Below are 18,087 nucleotides of genomic sequence, written 5' to 3' on the forward strand. Positions count from 1 at the left end.
ATCATCACATAGCCTTCACCATACCTAGAGTTTGGCATGGAGTATTTTCCATAAGATCATCTCTCAATGCAAATCAAACTAGCTATTAGGCTAACTGAAATAAAACCATGACAAACTCTAGGTATGGTGAAGGCTATGTGATGATGTGGGGCTATTTTAATTCCAAAGGCCAAGGGAACTTTATCAGGATGCATAGTATCCAGGATCCATGAAGTAACTGGCCTTTAAAAATAAAAATCTGCCTGCCTCTATGGGAATTTAACATAGGGGTGTCCAAACTTATGCACCCTGTATTTTAAGGAAGAACATTTATTTATTTACGATACATTATTCATTCCCAAAGAAAATTGGTGTCCTTAAAGGTTGGATTTTTCCTAATTTTTTTAATTAAGGCATTAAGTTCAATATCCAAAAGATGATTTTTTATTCCTCTTTTTAGTCAACTTTAGCATGGGTGTCTAAACTTATGCATAGCACTGTATATAGTAATTGTGTCATCTGGAAGAAATGTGCAGAACTTCAAATACAATCCCTTTGATGCAGCTTTTATTGCTTGTTTACAGGAAACACCAAAGGCACTGATTTGGAAGTAAACTTACAGTATATATGACAGAACATGTTGCATGAATCACAATAGTTTAAAGAAAATGGTGGAGAGAGATATGGGTACAAAGGCAACCCATTTACCACTTATGCTTTTAAAATGGCAAATCAATCACTGCAAAAAGAAGGCCATCAGACATAGTGCCTAAAATGCTTTTAAAGTATGAAATCATTTCAAGAAGTTCACAGTCAAATGTTTCTGTTCAGAATGTTTCAGATTATTCTTTTAAAGTTGGCTTTGAAAAAATAGCATAACAGAAAACGGCTATTCTCTTCTTGGAATACATGTGTACTGGTTGTATGAGCAAACATTGTGTGGATTTTACCCAATAGGACACCAGTACTTTACCTACTACTGAAAAGCAGGACTTAAAACAAGATAATGTGGCAAGGTGTGCAAAGGAAAAAGCATACGGGTAAACACCAAAAGCCCATTATCTCTCTAACGAAATGGCTAGAGATAAAAGTGCAAGTGCATCTGAAAAGATACCAAATATTCATGCTACATGTACAAGTGCTTGGGCTCCAATAATGTCTTAAGGCAAGAAGATAACCGTTTTTTTTTTGCTCACAATACCTGCTTGACTGCTGTTTCCAGTTATGTAAATAATAATAAAAAAAATAGGCAAAAACTACTACACTGACTGTGTACAATAACAAAAAACATGAATAACTACTGCATACATCCACAGCCATTTCAAATAATAAATTCAACCAAAAAAATCCTGATAAGCAATGTCTCTTCAAATAAAATGTACAAAAATATTTGTTTTGCCAGTTAAAAATGATAAATGCAGTGAGTAAGTCCATTTCAGCACTGCATGTTCACAGCACTCCATAATAAACTGGCATTTAAAAAAATAAAAGCGCTGCTAAGGCACCTCGGCCAGGCAGGGTGAGGATACAGTGACGAGGGTTAATGTTGCAGTCAGCTGGGAGACACCTCAGTGGGTATGACTGAAGGAAGGTGGAAGGAAGAGCACGAGTCTCTGCGGTGCAGGAGCTTAAAGAGCAGCTCTTCTTTCTCCTGGCTGAGCTTCTGGTTCTGCAGAGAACGCTTCTCTAGCGCCTCCTGCAGCTCATTCTGCTCCTTGGACAGTCGTCTGAAAGAGGACAACAAGGTTTATGGAGTCTATACATCACACATGTGGTGAGTTTTCCATAGACAATGATTTTTATACTGAACAAACTTTATATTCTACCCCCTACCCCTAAACCTACCCATCACAGAAAACTTTCTGCATTTTTACATGAAAAAAAAAAAAAATCACTTAGTATGATTTATAGGCTGTTTTCCTCATGGGGAGCAAAAAAAATTTCCCCACAACGTGGAGTATACCTAAACCACACATGAACTCATAATTGGCCAATCACGTGAACAGCAAGGGAATCTACATAAAAGCATCTAAAACGCCAGGTGGCGCCACATACAAACATTTTAGCTAACAAGAATAAAATGAGACCAGGAAAGCACGAGAGAAAAATAAGAGAGGCCGCAATTTTATCATATTTGGAGAATAGGAGACTAGAGAGTTTGTTTCGTCTACATGGAGTCTTCATAAAGTCCTGCTGAGATAATGCATAACATTTTTGTATAACTTATTAGCAGAATTGCTAAAATTCCTGTCATTGGCTGGAAAAACAAATAGTCCTGCCCCAAACATTGTTGGGTTGGACAACGAGAAGAATAATGCTTTGATAGCAGCACTACAGAAGCAGTGTGTTTTTAATAGGATAAACTTAAAATGCATGACATATTTACAGTAAAACTTGTCAAACTTTTTCCACATTGAAAGAAGCACAAACTTTGTGTCAATATTTTAATGTGTCCCTATTATGCTATTTTAAAGGTTGCTAATTTAGTTTTGGTTCTCTCTTTAGTTTTAGTTCTTCTTCAATAGGTTTACATGCATCCAAGGTCAAAACACACTTTAATTTTCTCAAAATATACATTGCATCATCACCTATTTTCTCACATTTTCTGAAACGGTTTAATAAAGGATTCAGTTTCTCTAAACCCAGGATCGATTCGTTCTTTTGGGAGACAATAACTCATTTTATCTGTACATTTTGATCATTGAAACTTTGAAGACCTTTACAATCACAAATATATATATATATATATATATATATATATATATATATATATATATATATAAACACTACATGACAGGTAATTTTCGAAAAAGCATAACAGGGGCACTTTAAAACACTCTGTCTATAATAATTGTTTGCAAAGAGAAGTAAACCTACTGTATGAGGCTCTGGTAGTTTTCTATCCGGCCCCTGTAGTCCTCATTCTGCTGGAGAACATGCAGGAGCTGATCCTCTAATGAGAGATTCTTCTCTACCTGTCAATCAGTACAAAACAAGCAGCAGAAAGTCAGTAAAGCGTGTATCAATGTTTTGGCCTCAATTGGAAACTTCTGCATTTCTATTTGCAAACAAATAGGTCAATTTGCCACATTCAAATAGACAACGTGAATACACAAATTATGTGCACCTGCTCTCATTTTTGTACATAACTTCTCTTTCTCAGAGAGAGAGAGAGAGAGAGAGAGAGAGAGAGAGAGAGAGAGAGAGAGAGAGAGAGAGAGAGAGAGAGAGAGAGAGAGAGAGAGAGAGAGAGAGAGAGAGAGAGAGAGAGAGAGAGAGAGAGAGAGAGAGAGAGAGAGAGAGAGAGAGATGACATACATCTTTAACATGATGTAACCAACTGTTTTAGATAGGGGATCAAACGTAAAATTGATCTGCTAATTGAAAACTGCATATTAATCTGGTCTAAATTGGTCTATGTCTATAGATAGAGATACTTTATTGATCCCGAAGGAAATTAAGGTTACAGCCTTGCCCTCTAATTAGATATCAATAAAAGTTACCAGTGTTTCCATCTGCAGCAGCTTGTTCCCCTGGTCCTGCAACCGCTCAAGCTTCATTTCAATGACAAATAACAGGCTCTCCTGCTCCTGCTCCCAGAATTCACCAGGGCTGCCATGAGTCTTGGATGAAAAGACAGATGCAGCTGAATAGTACAGCTATCTGAAGCATGCTTTGACAATAGATCTCCATTCTCATAACAAACCTCAATATTTCTCTGAAGGTCTCTCTTGAGTGTGGACTCCTCCGCTCTGCGCTTTAACTCGTTGAACAGCTTCAGCTCTGATGTCAGCCCTTCAATCTGATCCTGAGTTCATGGAAAGTTCAGACCAATCATTTCAAAGTCAAATCTGGCATGACTGGCTTGACGTGGGAAGTATATTAGATCAGTTCTCAATCACATGAATTAAGGGCAAATTAGAGAAGTGATGTTACAAATAGACGTGCTTTACCTTCAAAGCATTCTCAGCTGCTGTGTGCGACTCATTTAAAACGCTCTTCTCTTCATTGTGTAATCGCTGTAGCTCTGCAAAGCAAATCAATGAATACTGCTATAATTACCTAGATGTGTTTGACAAAGTGACTTGGTACTTCACATTTGTGTCCGTACATGACATCTGTTATTATAATTACATGTGCTGCCATGCTCTGACCTTCAGTTGCACTCTGATGCCGTTCTAAGGTGCTCCTCATCTGTTTTTCATGGAGATCATTTAGATCAGCGGTTATCTCAGTCTTAACCTGTTAACACAAGACATCATGCATATTTACTATCTAATGCAATTTAAGCAGCAAAGGCTTTTTTCATGGCAAATTCAGAGTAGCAGAAATTAAAATAATCATAAGAAGAAAACTTAAATAATAAAGAATTATGTACAATAACAATATTTCCTGATCACCCTGTCTGGGTTTATTCTGCGATAACAACCGGCTGGATGTACATTATCCATTACTTAATAACCTTTACCAAATTTGGTTAAAAAAAAACTAATTGACCAAAATCTGAATCACACATACACTACCAGTCAAACATTTGAACAAACTTGACTGATTTCTCATGAAAATTGAAAAAGAAAAAAAAGAAGAAAATAATTAATTATTAAAAATGCCACAGTAAAAAAATATTTACAAAACTAAATGGATAGCTGTAATGGATAGTGAAGGAAAAGTAGAAAACAAGCAAACATGTGAACTCTTTAGGTATAGAAAAGCATGTGAAATGTAAAAATGTTTAGATAACGGCCAGAGTTAGCAGAACTATACATTTAGAATTATTTCACATTGTATAATAAAAACCAAAACATTTAACTATTATTGTATAATCTACACGTTATGATCACATTAATGAAAGATTTTATTAGCTTAGCTATTTAAACCTCTAAAGAAGCTATTATCTGACACAACCTTCTTTGAGTTTGGATATCACCTCATGTAGTGTTTAAATCGTTTATGAATGTAAAAGGTCTGCAAAGTTTCAAAGATCTAAGAGTCTCAATGGAGCTATTGTCCCCCAAAACAAAGAACTGATTCTGAACTGCCTAAAATGAGTCATCATTAATTCCAGTCTTACTTCCTGCACAAACCTATGTAGGTTTGTAAGAAATTAGCATTATGCCAGCCTTTGGTCTTCATTGACAGCCCATGAACAACATCTACATTGACCCTCAAACACTAGTTGTAGCTGAGGCCTGGAAGAGTTTGGTTCATGTTGTTGACATGTCCGCAAATCCATTTTGCATGGATGAGGACTCAGGCTCGAATTGATGCGGTGAAACCAATGTCATCGTTACGGTTCGCATCATTCTGCATCAAGTGTTGAGGAAGCCTCCAGAGCTGAAATTCAAATATGACAATTCTTTTCGGATGCACTGTAAGTGGTAGACCAATCACAACAGACTGGGCCATCAGACCAATCAGAGCAGAGTGGGCTCCTGGAAAGGAGGGGTTTAGACAGACCGAATCTTTTATCGAACTATTTCAGACACTGAGAAATGAGGTGATGTTGCAATGTATATTATGAGAAAATTAAAGTGTTTTTTGCCCTTGGATGCATGTAAACTTATTGTAGGAGACCTCCAATCACAAAATTAGGAACCTTTAAAATAGCATATTAGGGGCACTTTAAATTGTAAAAATGCAGAGAGTTTTCTGTTAGGGTATGGGTTTGATTATAGCATTTATAAAAAGCTGTTTATTAAAAACAATACAAATCTATCCATTTAAATAGCTGTGTGTGTGTGTGTGTGTGTGTGTGTGTGTGTATGCATGTTTAACTCAACTAGTTTAACAGTGATATATAATTTTAGATAATAAATAAGTCTACAAATAAATTCTTGGTGAAAGGTAAAGAAAAACCATGCCGTCTTCTGTTTTCCCCTGTTAAAACAAGCAGTGTTTAAACACACAAGCCAGTCCTCTTTACAGGGCAATGAATTACATCCCTCCCTGCAAACAGGTTTAGCTTTGTTGATCAGAGTTTAGCACAAGGACAGATGTGCCACAGCACACATTCCCAAACCCTGTACAGACAATCAGAACAACAGTGCGCAGAAACGGCATTGATCCCGATTATGCTGTAATGGAAAAGCACGTCTTGTTTATTGCTGCTGACAGCTCCATAATGTATAAGCTGCTGACATAATCCGGGATCAGAATACTCGTCTTTCTTGAATGGCTACATGAAGCTGCATGAACTTGCTAAGAGATTCATTCACAAGACAAAAAGAAAAGGCTTTCAATACGAAAACCTTTTATTTACACCCTACCTTCTCTGTAATGCTGTGGACTAAAGTGCAAATGTCTCCAGGACGGTCCTTGAGGAGCTGCTCTCTCTCCTGGTCTCCTGAAGCAGTCAAAACTGCATGTAGTATCTTTAGCTGCCACTCATAGGTCTCCAACTGATTCTCCAAACCAGAGCGTTGCTCCTCAGAAGAGTGTGTGACTAGGGGAGAACAAGCGAACACTACATTGTTTGCTCAACGGTACATCAGAAACAATATATCCATGAACTCAAGCCAGGATCGCCCACGGCCAGCAACACAAGAATATTAACAGGTCCCTGCAACCTAACATCAGCACTACCAAAGCCTGGCTCTGCCAAGATCAACACACTTCACAATGGGATTATGGGACATTCAAAAGGCTCTGAATGACACGCATGAAAAGCACACATTAATAGATAATAACCATAGCACATGCATCATGCACATGTTCACATGAATGGGAGAAAGCACTTACCACTTGCATCTTGAAGTTTGATGTCCTTTATGTGCTTCTCATCTTCTTGTGCTTTATTTTTTTTCTAAATGAAGAGAGAGAAAAAAAAAAGAAAAAAGTTTGATTTATTGCATTGAAGCCAAAGGCAGCAGACACAGGATTAATCATTCAAAAACTATCTGACAAGCTGGATCTACATGTGCAACTCTTTCACAGGTGTCTTATAAATTGATATTTGTTGCATTCCAGCGCAGTCTTCCATTACCGGTGAGATATGCACTCAAGATTGCACAAGCATGATATCATCGACAAATCACTCGCAGTAGTACAGCTCACTTTGAAAACTTGACTTGTATTTCTCAATTCGCTCCGTGCACAAAATGGCGACCGTTGACGTTTCGAACTTGAGTGTGTGGGCCAGTACTTCCGGTGATCTGACAGCCAGAGCGGGAGACAGCAAGAGCGAGAGACAACAGCGACCGAGGTCCATTACCACAGCGATGTTTTTCACATTGAGTGTTTTTAGGATTCATGAGAGGTGACTTGCCTTTCAGAGGGTGACAGCCTCAGCACTTGATTGTTGTGTGCCGTTATGTACCATGTCGTCACGTTACTTATAACAGAGAAGTCAGCTTTCATGCATTCCCCGTTGACGCTGCAGAACGGGCATGAGTGGATACAGAAGATCCGGAGGGATGACTTCAACCCGACCAAATTTTTAAATGCATATCATTTTCAGTGCGTTTCTATGCTTTCTATTACTGCATTTATTTTGTGCAAGTGAGATGAGTAAAGACCATCTGTTTAATAAATCATTATCTGTCTGGTGTTTATATGCAGCACATACAGTATTTTACTATGAGTAAAATATACACAAACTTACCCATATTAAATTGTTTGTCGTACCATACAGTTAAAAATGTTAAATATGTGATAATAATATTGATCGAGCAATAGATGTAAGTAAAAACAGTAGTCAGATTAATGAATGAAATACAACTGTTCACGAACAGAAGATTGTATTTGACTCATGCTGCATACGCAATAACAATTATGCTGTAAATGGGTCAATGACGTGACGGGTCTTTTTTTTGTTGTCCAAAGGCCTTAATAATAATAAAAAACAAATATATAACATCCAAAGTATGTAAGGTAGTACAACTTGATCTCTTTTACTGAATCCAAAAGGTTTTAATTATATTATACTACATATAAAGGTATTTTAAAGATTTTGAAGTGTCAAAAAGTCATTCGGTAAAACCGATATAGTAAATATTTAAATGGAATAATATTGCTTTTAATAACTAAAGGAACTACAATAATACAAATACAAGGCTCTTTTTTTTTTTTACATTTCCCCTTTTCTCCTTTCCCTGTGCAATGTTTTACTTGAATATGTTGGAGTGTTTAGAGTAGTCCAATAAATGATTACATTTATGAGATCAGTGATAATTTGTTTTAATTTCTTCTGTGGTACACACTATATACTATCTCAACATCAATGTCAAATCCGTTTTTAACTTTCAAATCAGTGGTTAAACCAATGACTTTTTGGTGAGATTTTTTCCATCTTGTAAAAAATGACAAAAAACAGTGTTAATTGATTGTACAAACCACAAAATCTTAAACTAAAAAAAACTAAGTAAACTAAAAAATGGTTTCAAATATAGTTATATCTCCATTCTATTTTTTTTTACACTTTTAAAAACCTTATTCGTCAATGACCCAATAGAGTTATAACTACGATTAGAGTTGTTTGCATAAAATGCACCGTGAACATTCACATGTTTGCCCTGTGATAGGCTGCCTACAATTTATCTCCATAAATACTATTTTCTCAATTCTGCGCATATATTTTTACTTACATCAATCGCTCGATCAATTATCACATATTTTGCATTTTTAACTGTAGGTACCACAAAAAAATGTATGGGTAAGTTTGTGTATATTTTACACACGTAGAAAAATACTGTATGTGCTGCATATAAACACCAGACAGATAATGATTTATTAAACAGATGGTCTTTACTCATCTCACTTGCACAAAATAAATGCAGTAATAGAAAGCATAGAAACGCACAGGTGAAATACACAATTCTGCATTTAAAAATTTGGTCGGGTTGAAGTCACCCCTCCGGATCTTCTGTATCCACTCATGCCCGTTCCGCAGCGTCAACGGGGAATGCATGAAAGCTGACTTCTCTGTTATAACGTGACGACATGGTACATAACGGCACACAACAATCAAGTGCTGAGGCTGTCACCCTCTGAAAGGCAAGTCACCTCTCTTGAATCCTAAAAACACTCAATGTGAAAAATATCGCTGTGGTAATGGACCTCGGTCGCTGTTGTCTCCCGCTCTGGCTGTCAGATCACCGGAAGTTTTCACCGGAAGTACTGGCCCACACACTCAAGTTCGAAACGTCAACGGTCGCCATTTTGTGCACAGAGCGAATAGGTAGGAGTCGGACAACTGAAATATTACTTTTCATTTCTAAATAGGGTTGTAACGGTATACCGGTATGACGATTTATCACGATATTGGCATGTACGATTATCATATCGTAAATATTTGCCAATCCACGGTTTTGAAAAAAAAAAAAATTAAACCAGATCTCATCTGCGCATATGCAACTTCTTTTCACTTGACTGCTTAGACTCCACCCATACATGTGCGCTCGTTTTCCCCTATGGTTTTCCCCCGCCGAAAACAAGTAACGTTATACTTTTGTTATCTGAAAAACGAACGCGGGATTTTCCTCGAAGATGGGTTTAGAGTGCGGATCGGGCCGAATTTTTCTGTCCGAGCCCGGCACGCGTCCGAAAGAGCAGTAACCGAACCCGACCCGAGTCCGACAGGCATAAAGATATGTCCGAGCCCTCACATATACTAATGTGCCACAAACAGGACTTTAATATCACCAACCATTCCCATGTTATTACGGTGTATCCATATACATGGCCCACCCTGTATATTCTGCTTGTTCTGTGTGAATGAGCAGCGCCATTTCGCCTAGTACATACTCAAATATGTGTGACGACGCTCATGGTGTTTAAAGCGTCTGCCGTCTCACTCATATGAGGACGTGAACACATGAACATATCCAGAGCTGCTCTGCTTTTATTTAAAAGAATCATCATCAAATACACTCTGACTGAAACTCATAGGTCTTTAGTACAACCTGTCAAAATAAAAGTTCGATTTAGCTTAAAGAAATGTTACTATTGTACAATAGAATATAGCTTAGTTATAACAACAACAATAATAAAGTTTATTTAAACATTAAGAAATATAGTTTTGTGTCTGTTTTAATTTAGTAACCCTATCCAGACAAACAAAAGTTGTTACATTTCATCTGATTGCATTTTCAATAATATATTTGTATTAAATCATAGAATCCAGACAAATTATATCAGACAAGTTACCCAGAATTTCTGAGGAAATAAAATACATTTCATAAGACTCTACTATCTTATAATTAACTTAAATAATAATTAATAAATTAAGAATAAAAATAATTTAAGGTTTTATGAATTCAATTGATTAGACATGTTTGTTCAAATGGGAATTTATTTTTTCTTTCTTATTTTTTCCAAAAGATAGACTCACACAAAAAAGTTTTTTTTTTTCATTAAAAAAGTTTGTTTTAATAAACCATATGTTCAACCAAAAAACCCTATCTGTTTTCATTAATTTAAGGGGCATTGTAGCAGATGATTAAAATAATAATAAGGATTGTTTAATACCGTATATCATGAAACCGTGATATTTTCTGAGACGATTATCATACCGTGAAAATCTCATACCGTTACAACCCTATTTCTAAATAATAAACATTTTAAGAAATTTATACAAGGCCACTGCTTATAGATCATATTAATAGGAACAAACTATTCAAATCCCACACATTTATAACCGTTCAAAGGTTTGGGGTGGGTACGAATGTTTTTTTCTAAAGAAGTCTCTTATGCTTTATTTGAAAACAATTTAAAATAAATATAAAATTTAAATATAAAAATACAGTAAAACCAGTAACATTGCGGAATATTATTACAATTTGAATATATTTTAAAATATCATTTATTCATGTGACGCAAAGCTGAATTTTCAGCATCATTACTCCAGTCTACTCTTTAGTGTCACATGATCCTTCAGAGATCATTCTCATATGCTGCTCAGTGCTCAAGAAACATTATTATTATTATAAATGTTGAAAACAGTTGCTTAGATGCTTAATATCCATCATAAACAGCATTTATTCGAAATAGAAAGCTTTATCATTATAAGATGTCTTTACATCTTTTGTGTAAATCTCATGCTTTACATGAGCCAGCTTTTTCTTCAGCTCTGACTTCGCGTGCAGCCGTGCACGAGCACAAAACCTCACAACACCCTCCCCCCGTCTGTGATTGGTTGGAACACTATTTGTTTTGGTTTAGAGTGTTTGGCTAAACCATTTGTTTTTGTGTGCAGATCTCAGAGCCTAGGCTGCCTACAGAGACGTGTTTTTTTGACGGCATGCTTATGGGCCGGGCAGCTAGCGGATCGTTAGGAAAGATTAGATGAATGTGATAAAAATATTTTTGGGCCTGAAATCACTGATACCACCTTTAAAAAGAAATTATAATAAATCAATTACATCGTTATGCCAGTAGGTGGCGACAAATGGCTGTTAAAAATGTATTTGTCATCAAATCATTATTTCAAGAGATTCATTCAAAGTCTTTATGAGTGAGTCATTGAATCACTCACTCAAACTAATTTTTTTAATGGACTGCAGTAATTAACACTTCATCAGAACCTCTAGTAAATCACGTGTTTTTTTTTTTCAGTTATCTTTTTAGAATTATGATCTCAGTTTAAATGGTGCAGCTCTACATCCCAGTGTGAATGTTTGAAGATGGCTGGCACCGTTCACAGGTGATTTAATGTTTTGAAGACTGCATGCCAAATGTCTCCCGAGATATAACCTACACACACAGCCTCAAAACACTCACAAGTGCAAAATGTCTCTCCACAGAGAGCAAAATCTCCTGACTTCAGATCAGAGATGTGTATGGAAGTAAAATAATGTCAAATGTTTTTGAAATAAAAAGCCTGTTGAATTGCACTACTTGAAAAAAAATAGGCATTGCATTAATCATGCTTGCATTTTAATTAGGGCTGGGCGATATGGCTGAAAACTGTATCACGATATAAGTGTTTCATATCGGTCGATATCGATAATTATTGATTTTTTTATAACATATTTAAAATAAGGACCAGTCCAGGAGACAAATATATTACATTTAAAGTTTTTTTTATTTTAAACTTAACCTACCTTTGATTATAATCCCATCAGTTATAAAGGCAGAAATGTCAACACGACCATGGAAAACTCAAAAGTCTAAAATCACAATGAACACTTAACAATTATCTCTTAACATTAAGGTGCAAAATTAAAGAATACGTAAGAAATGCTTTATAAAGGGGTGGGCGATATGGCAATAATATAATATTATGATTTCTTTCTATAAATTCTATAAATCTATTTCTTTCTATTTTCTATAAATTATACATTGATACTTATTAAAGCTATTAATAAAGTTATTAGTCAAGAGCTGTGAGTGATTTTCTCTTTACATTTTGTTGTTTTATTAACATTAAAGGGATAGTTCTCCTTAAAATTCTAATTTTCATAATTTACTCTCTCACATTGTTTTAAACTCGAATAAGTTTCTTTCTTCTGTTGAAAATAAAAGTTATTTGGAAGAATGACCAACAGTTTATGTACCCCAGTGACTTCCATAGTATATTTTTCTCCTATGGAAGTCAATGGGGACCAGCTACTGTTTGGATACCCACATTCTTCAAAATATTAATATTAGAAAATATTAGAAGGCAATTAATATAGGGTTGGAACAACATTAGAGTGCGTAAATAATGAGATAATTTTTATTTTTGGGTGAACTATCCCTTTAAGGACAAGCGGCAACGTGTTTACTATTACTGTCTCTTTAAGAGCTGCGCGCGACGCGTCTATTATACACGCATTTGACAAGCAGATTTTCTCTCAATTTTCTCAAGTTTGCTTTTACTTTAGACATATCCGACTAGTTTATGTAAACCTTGTGTGTATATAATAGTATTAGCAAAATAAGACTCGAAAGATAACTTAGTATTCAGGCGCTGGTAGACAGGCTTTTAGTGCATGTGAGCTTCACATGTATGCGCTGAGAAACGCACATGCTAGAACAGCGCATCAGCACGCGAATAACAGAGAAACTGACGACGGTCTTGCATTATCTGCAGACGACATTGGTCTGACTACGGTCAGACTTTAAGTCAGGCGAGCTGACTTTTTCTGTTTTATCTAGTTACTAGAGAGTGAGTGCCTTTGTTCATGCAATCAAACTTGCTTTGCTGGTTTCTTCCAACGAAAAAAATAAATAAATTATCGAACGTTTTATCGAACGCATTTTTTATTGATATTGATTAAGTGTCTATCGCGATACATATCGTTATCGTTTTATCGCCCAGCCCTAATTTTAATGCATTGTATTTTTAGGGCTTGCATTTTTATGGGCTGAAATTCAGCATGGTTGAATATTTAAGCTGTGAATATTTCAATTAAAAAAATTTCAAACACATTTTCATTATTAAAAATTCAATAATCCATATTCACCTTTCGTATTTCACTTCCAAAATATTCAAACTGTTTAAAAATACAACCTATAATATTCAACAGGCAATTTTCGGTCCATTTTATTTCGCTTTGCAAAATTCGCTTCCACAAATTCAGTGGTTCAAATTCGACAGTAAATTCAACGGAACTGCAGGAAAAGCAATAGACTACCGAGATACTCTCCATCTGCTGTTAGTCAACCTCACCAGCAGGGGGTGCAAAAGCTCGTGTTGTTGACGAAGACAGAGCAACAGTTAGAGCAAGCCATTCATTCATAAAACTCATTTAACAGCAATGCAAGTGTATTTGTGATTATTATGACGGCAGTTTTATGTCTTCACGGTTACTTTCCCTGTGTAGCCTACAAGCATCTTTCTCTACCGTGAATAAGATTATAATGTTATTCCCCGATGCGGATATACAGATCCAATATTACATTTTTGAGATTGACATATTTCTCTTGGTTGTTTAGTTGCCTTAACTTTATATTGTGGCGATGTGCTGCATGCAGGCTATTAGGGTTTCCCTCAATACTTAAGGATTCCCCAGCTGGACATATAAAACGTTTAACGTGTAGCTTAATGGACTACAGTGATATAAAAGACCAAACTCGCAGGCAAGCAGATTGACTCAGAATAACGCGCAAAGTTTAATGCTGAGCGTTTCCCCAGTGATAGACTGGCATTGACGTTGGACATTCGCACATTTAGGGACCGTCTCTAAAGTGTATACTACTTTGGTATACACGTTTCTAACTTCAATAGCATTTGAATAGAACGACTTACAGTCATAAAACCAACTGTAAAGTGTTCATGTAGTGTCAGGCATAATGCGCACCCTTTGGATTTTTGATATTTATTCAAATAAATTAAAGTTGGCTATTGAAGTTAGAAACGTGTATGCCAATGTTTTATGCAACTTTTGAGACGGTCCCTAAATGTGCGAATGTCCAATGTCAAGCCAATTTTACAGTTATTAGGCTACATTTAGTCATTTATTTAGCAGACGCTTTTATCCAAAGCGATTTACAGTTAAACTAACAATAGGAGGACAACAATATGCAAGTGCTATGACTCTTCCCAGTTTAAGCTAATGCAATACACGTAGGCATAGCCTATATATATATATATATATATATATATATATATATATATATATATATATATATATATATATATATATATATATATATATATATATATATATATACTGTAGAGAGAGAGCGAGAGAGAGAGAAAAGAGAAGAGAAAGTGTTAGTATTGATCAAGTGTTGATTTTATGCCAGTATATCACGAAACGCTCAGCATGAAACTTTGCACGTTACGTTCATATTCTTAGTCCATCTAGCCTATATAGTAGCCTATAGCCTACATCCCCAATAAGGTGCGAGTTTGGTCTTTTATATCAATGTATTAGTCCATAAACTACGTTAAGCGTTTTGTCCCCACAGAAGGGGAATCCTCGAGTGTGAGGTATATTGAGGGAAACCGATTATAATCCTGTTCATGTAGAGAAAGCTGATGACATGCTACACAGGGAAAGTAACAAGTTATTGAATGAAACATAAACACAGCTTTTGTGTCTTTATCATCTTTTCCGCATATATACTGACACAGCTCATTTTCATTTTATGAATGAATGGCTTGCTCTAACTGTTGCTCTGTCTTCGTCAACAACAAGCGCTTTTGCACCCCCTGCTGGTGAGGTTGACTAACAGCAGATGGAGAGTATCTCGGTAGTCTATTGCTTTTCCTGCAGTTCCGTTGAATTTACTGTCGAATTTGAACCACTGAATTTGTGGAAGCGAATTTTGCAAAGCGACATAAAATGGACCGAAAATTGCCTGTTGAATATTATAGGTTGTATTTTTAAACAGTTTGAATATTTTGAAGTGAAATATGAAAGGTGAATATGGATTATTGAATTTTTAATAATGAAAATGTGTTTGAAATGTTTTTAATTGAAATATTCACAGCTTAAATATTCAACTATGTTGAATTTCAGCCCATAAAAATGCAAGCCCTAAAAATACAATGCATTAAAATGCAAGCATGGTTAATGCAATGCCTATTTTTTTTCAAGTAGTGCAATTCAACAGGCTTTTTATTTCAAAAACATTTGACATTATTTTACTTCCATAGATGTGTTTCTCAACACCGTTTCTGAAGCTTTTCACACAAAACAAATTTTAAAACACGATTAAGATTTGAGAGCGGTGACGAAGACTATCAGTGACTTAAATTTCTCTCTTAACTTGTACAAAGCAAGTCACATAACTTCAGTATGACTTGTAACTATTTTTATCATGATTCTGGGGGCTTGATGGCCCCTGGTCACCTTTCTCTTTCGTCACATTGAAAAGAACTTCATCTTTTTGTGCTGCATATAATAAAAACATACTATTCGTCTAAGCCGACACCCTCGATCAAGAACAACAAATAAGAGTCAAATCATCCTGGTTAATCACTACTGAGATTCTCTCTGTCATGTGAGACTGTTTAAATGAGAATTCAGAAATAAAAAGCAAGAAAAGAAACGGCCTCCATTTCATAATTCAGTAATCCACACAACAACGCTGTTATGCATTCACTGGCTCTCTGTGGCAGGGAACCAAATGTTCTGGAACTTTAATGAACCCTTGGCTTTATTACACTTCACCGTCATGTGGTTATGTGCTTTTGATGCAACTCCAATAAAGGCTGTAATAGTGAGTGTAAAGCTTTCTGTGTTTAGTCTTCAGAGACTTTTCACACTTCTCCAGTTGTCCATGTCAAGTATACTGACACATGGCTATGTGATTAACAGGACCAAAGGAACTCTGTCTGTTTATAGGTCACATTAAAACTTGCAGTGGGAAATTTGGGACCCTGTGTCTGTCACATTCGAGCCCAGTGAATCTAAATCCTTCAGCAATCTGGGCTAATGAAAGCTTGACCCTGTTGCTATCAAAGCCAGATTTCCCCTGAATGTTTAAAGGCCCCAGGAATTTCATTTTTAAAGCGTGAATAAGGTGCTAGAGGTACTTCTATTATAAATGAACTAATGAAATGAATCTACTATTCTTTTTTTTTTTGGCATGCATTAACATTAAAAAAGCAATTAATAAAAAAAAATTGACTATGCCTTTTCTATGACAGACATGTTTTCAAAATGTCCCATTAAAATGCTGAAACTCTTGAAAAATATATAGTTTGGAATAATAATAAAAAAAGTAATATTTTTAAAACATATTTCTTTTGAAAATATAAAAACCGTTTAGAAAATATTGACTAAGCTGTACTGTACCTTATCAACACCATTAAATCAATAATATTTGCAGGTAATGGTAAATGTTTAAAGTACAAATTCGTACATCTTGATTTGTTATTGACCGATATGCGGAACAATTTAAAACTGAGCAAAGTGATAACACTTGTAGGATAACACACCTTAAATTGGTCATAACGGATGTCAGCAGCACATCTTAAACAACAGTGCTGAACCCGTCATCTGTGTCTAATTAAAGCTTTCACAAGTCGACAAACTAACATGAGAGCTTTCGCATCGACTAACGGATTGGAGAGGAAGTAACAAGTGATTTGAGAGAACAAAACAAGACTGGCTCCCATGATACAAATACATTTAACTTACACGTGGTGTATTTGCAACACCTCTAACGTTGCTGCGGGTCTCATTGTAAACTGGCATTTTTTATGAAAATACTAAAACGACCTAACTTACCCTTTTCCGGGGGACCTGGCCACAGTTTTTGCTGTTGTGACAACCCATACTCCGCTGCCTCGTCGCTATATTCTACCGCGTCTTCGCTAGTAAGTTTTTGTCTGTGTGCAGCAGTTCAAATATGAGCTCAGCCTCATTGATCCGCTCGAATAGGTTGAGGCTGGGACAGGGGGCGGGAACTGCAGGGTCAGGGCTGCGTTCCAAAAACGCAGGCTACATTTACATGGACAACTTCGCCGAGACTAGCGGGAAATTGGTGAATCCGTGCACGTCAACTGATGTCACCGCAGCTTCCTCGAAGTGCAAATGACTTTGGAAAAAAAAAAAAGAAAAGGAAAAAGATTATGCCTATCTTAAAGTCACTATGAAATCAAAAAATGTAATAGAATGTAGCAGTATTTATTATAAATGATTTATCAGTATATATTAATTATTTTTAAAATTCATGTAAACTTCCCCTCTTTCTTCTCCGATGGCGCGAGGGAGGGACAACCTGTCACTCATATGACATCACAGCAATAACAAACCACAACCATCCAACCAATTACCGATGGACAAAATCAAGTCCCGCCCACTCCGATATCGACTTCACTTATTGCAGGAAAACACTACAATAAGGAAATACAAAAATCACATAAAATTCCTAAAGAACAGAGCACAACCCTACACTGTAAAAAAATTAAACTTATATATATATATGATCAATAAGTTAGGGCAACATATGTTTTTACATTGCTTTAACCCATCGAAAGAAGTTAAGCAATTTTCAACTTTTTGTTTTTTTATGTTATACAAGATTCAACAAATTTTTAAGTCAGTTTAATGTGATTTAAGTTAAGTGACTTAAATATCCCAGTTGATTGTACATAAAAATTTAAGGCAGCAACTTTTTTTCACAGTGTAAAGAAACATTTCTTCAATAAACCAAGTCGTCTTCTTCCACTTTTCAATTTTAACATTCTTAAAGATGAAAATCCAAAAATTATTTCTCAAAAACAAAACAATG

At 35.8% G+C, this 18,087-nt stretch overlaps 1 protein-coding gene across 1 annotated transcript; it reads right to left on the reverse strand.

The window, feature by feature from the left end:
• Positions 1 to 513: 513 nt before the first annotated feature.
• ccdc69 (coiled-coil domain containing 69) lies at positions 514 to 17,560 on the reverse strand. Its single transcript, XM_081382587.1, has 9 exons — positions 17,082 to 17,560; positions 6,718 to 6,781; positions 6,246 to 6,421; positions 4,134 to 4,221; positions 3,933 to 4,006; positions 3,686 to 3,787; positions 3,483 to 3,602; positions 2,857 to 2,954; positions 514 to 1,706 (listed from the first exon to the last, which is right to left on the reverse strand). The coding sequence occupies exons 1-9, from the start codon at positions 17,127 to 17,129 to the stop codon at positions 1,532 to 1,534; spliced, it is 945 nt and encodes a 314-aa protein (XP_081238713.1). The 5' UTR covers positions 17,130 to 17,560; the 3' UTR covers positions 514 to 1,531.
• Between the last annotated feature and the right edge of the window lie 527 nt (positions 17,561 to 18,087).

The sequence above is a fragment of the Scardinius erythrophthalmus genome (genome assembly GCF_964197995.2).
Source record: "Scardinius erythrophthalmus genome assembly, chromosome: 13".
NCBI classification, from domain to species: domain Eukaryota; kingdom Metazoa; phylum Chordata; class Actinopteri; order Cypriniformes; family Leuciscidae; genus Scardinius; species Scardinius erythrophthalmus.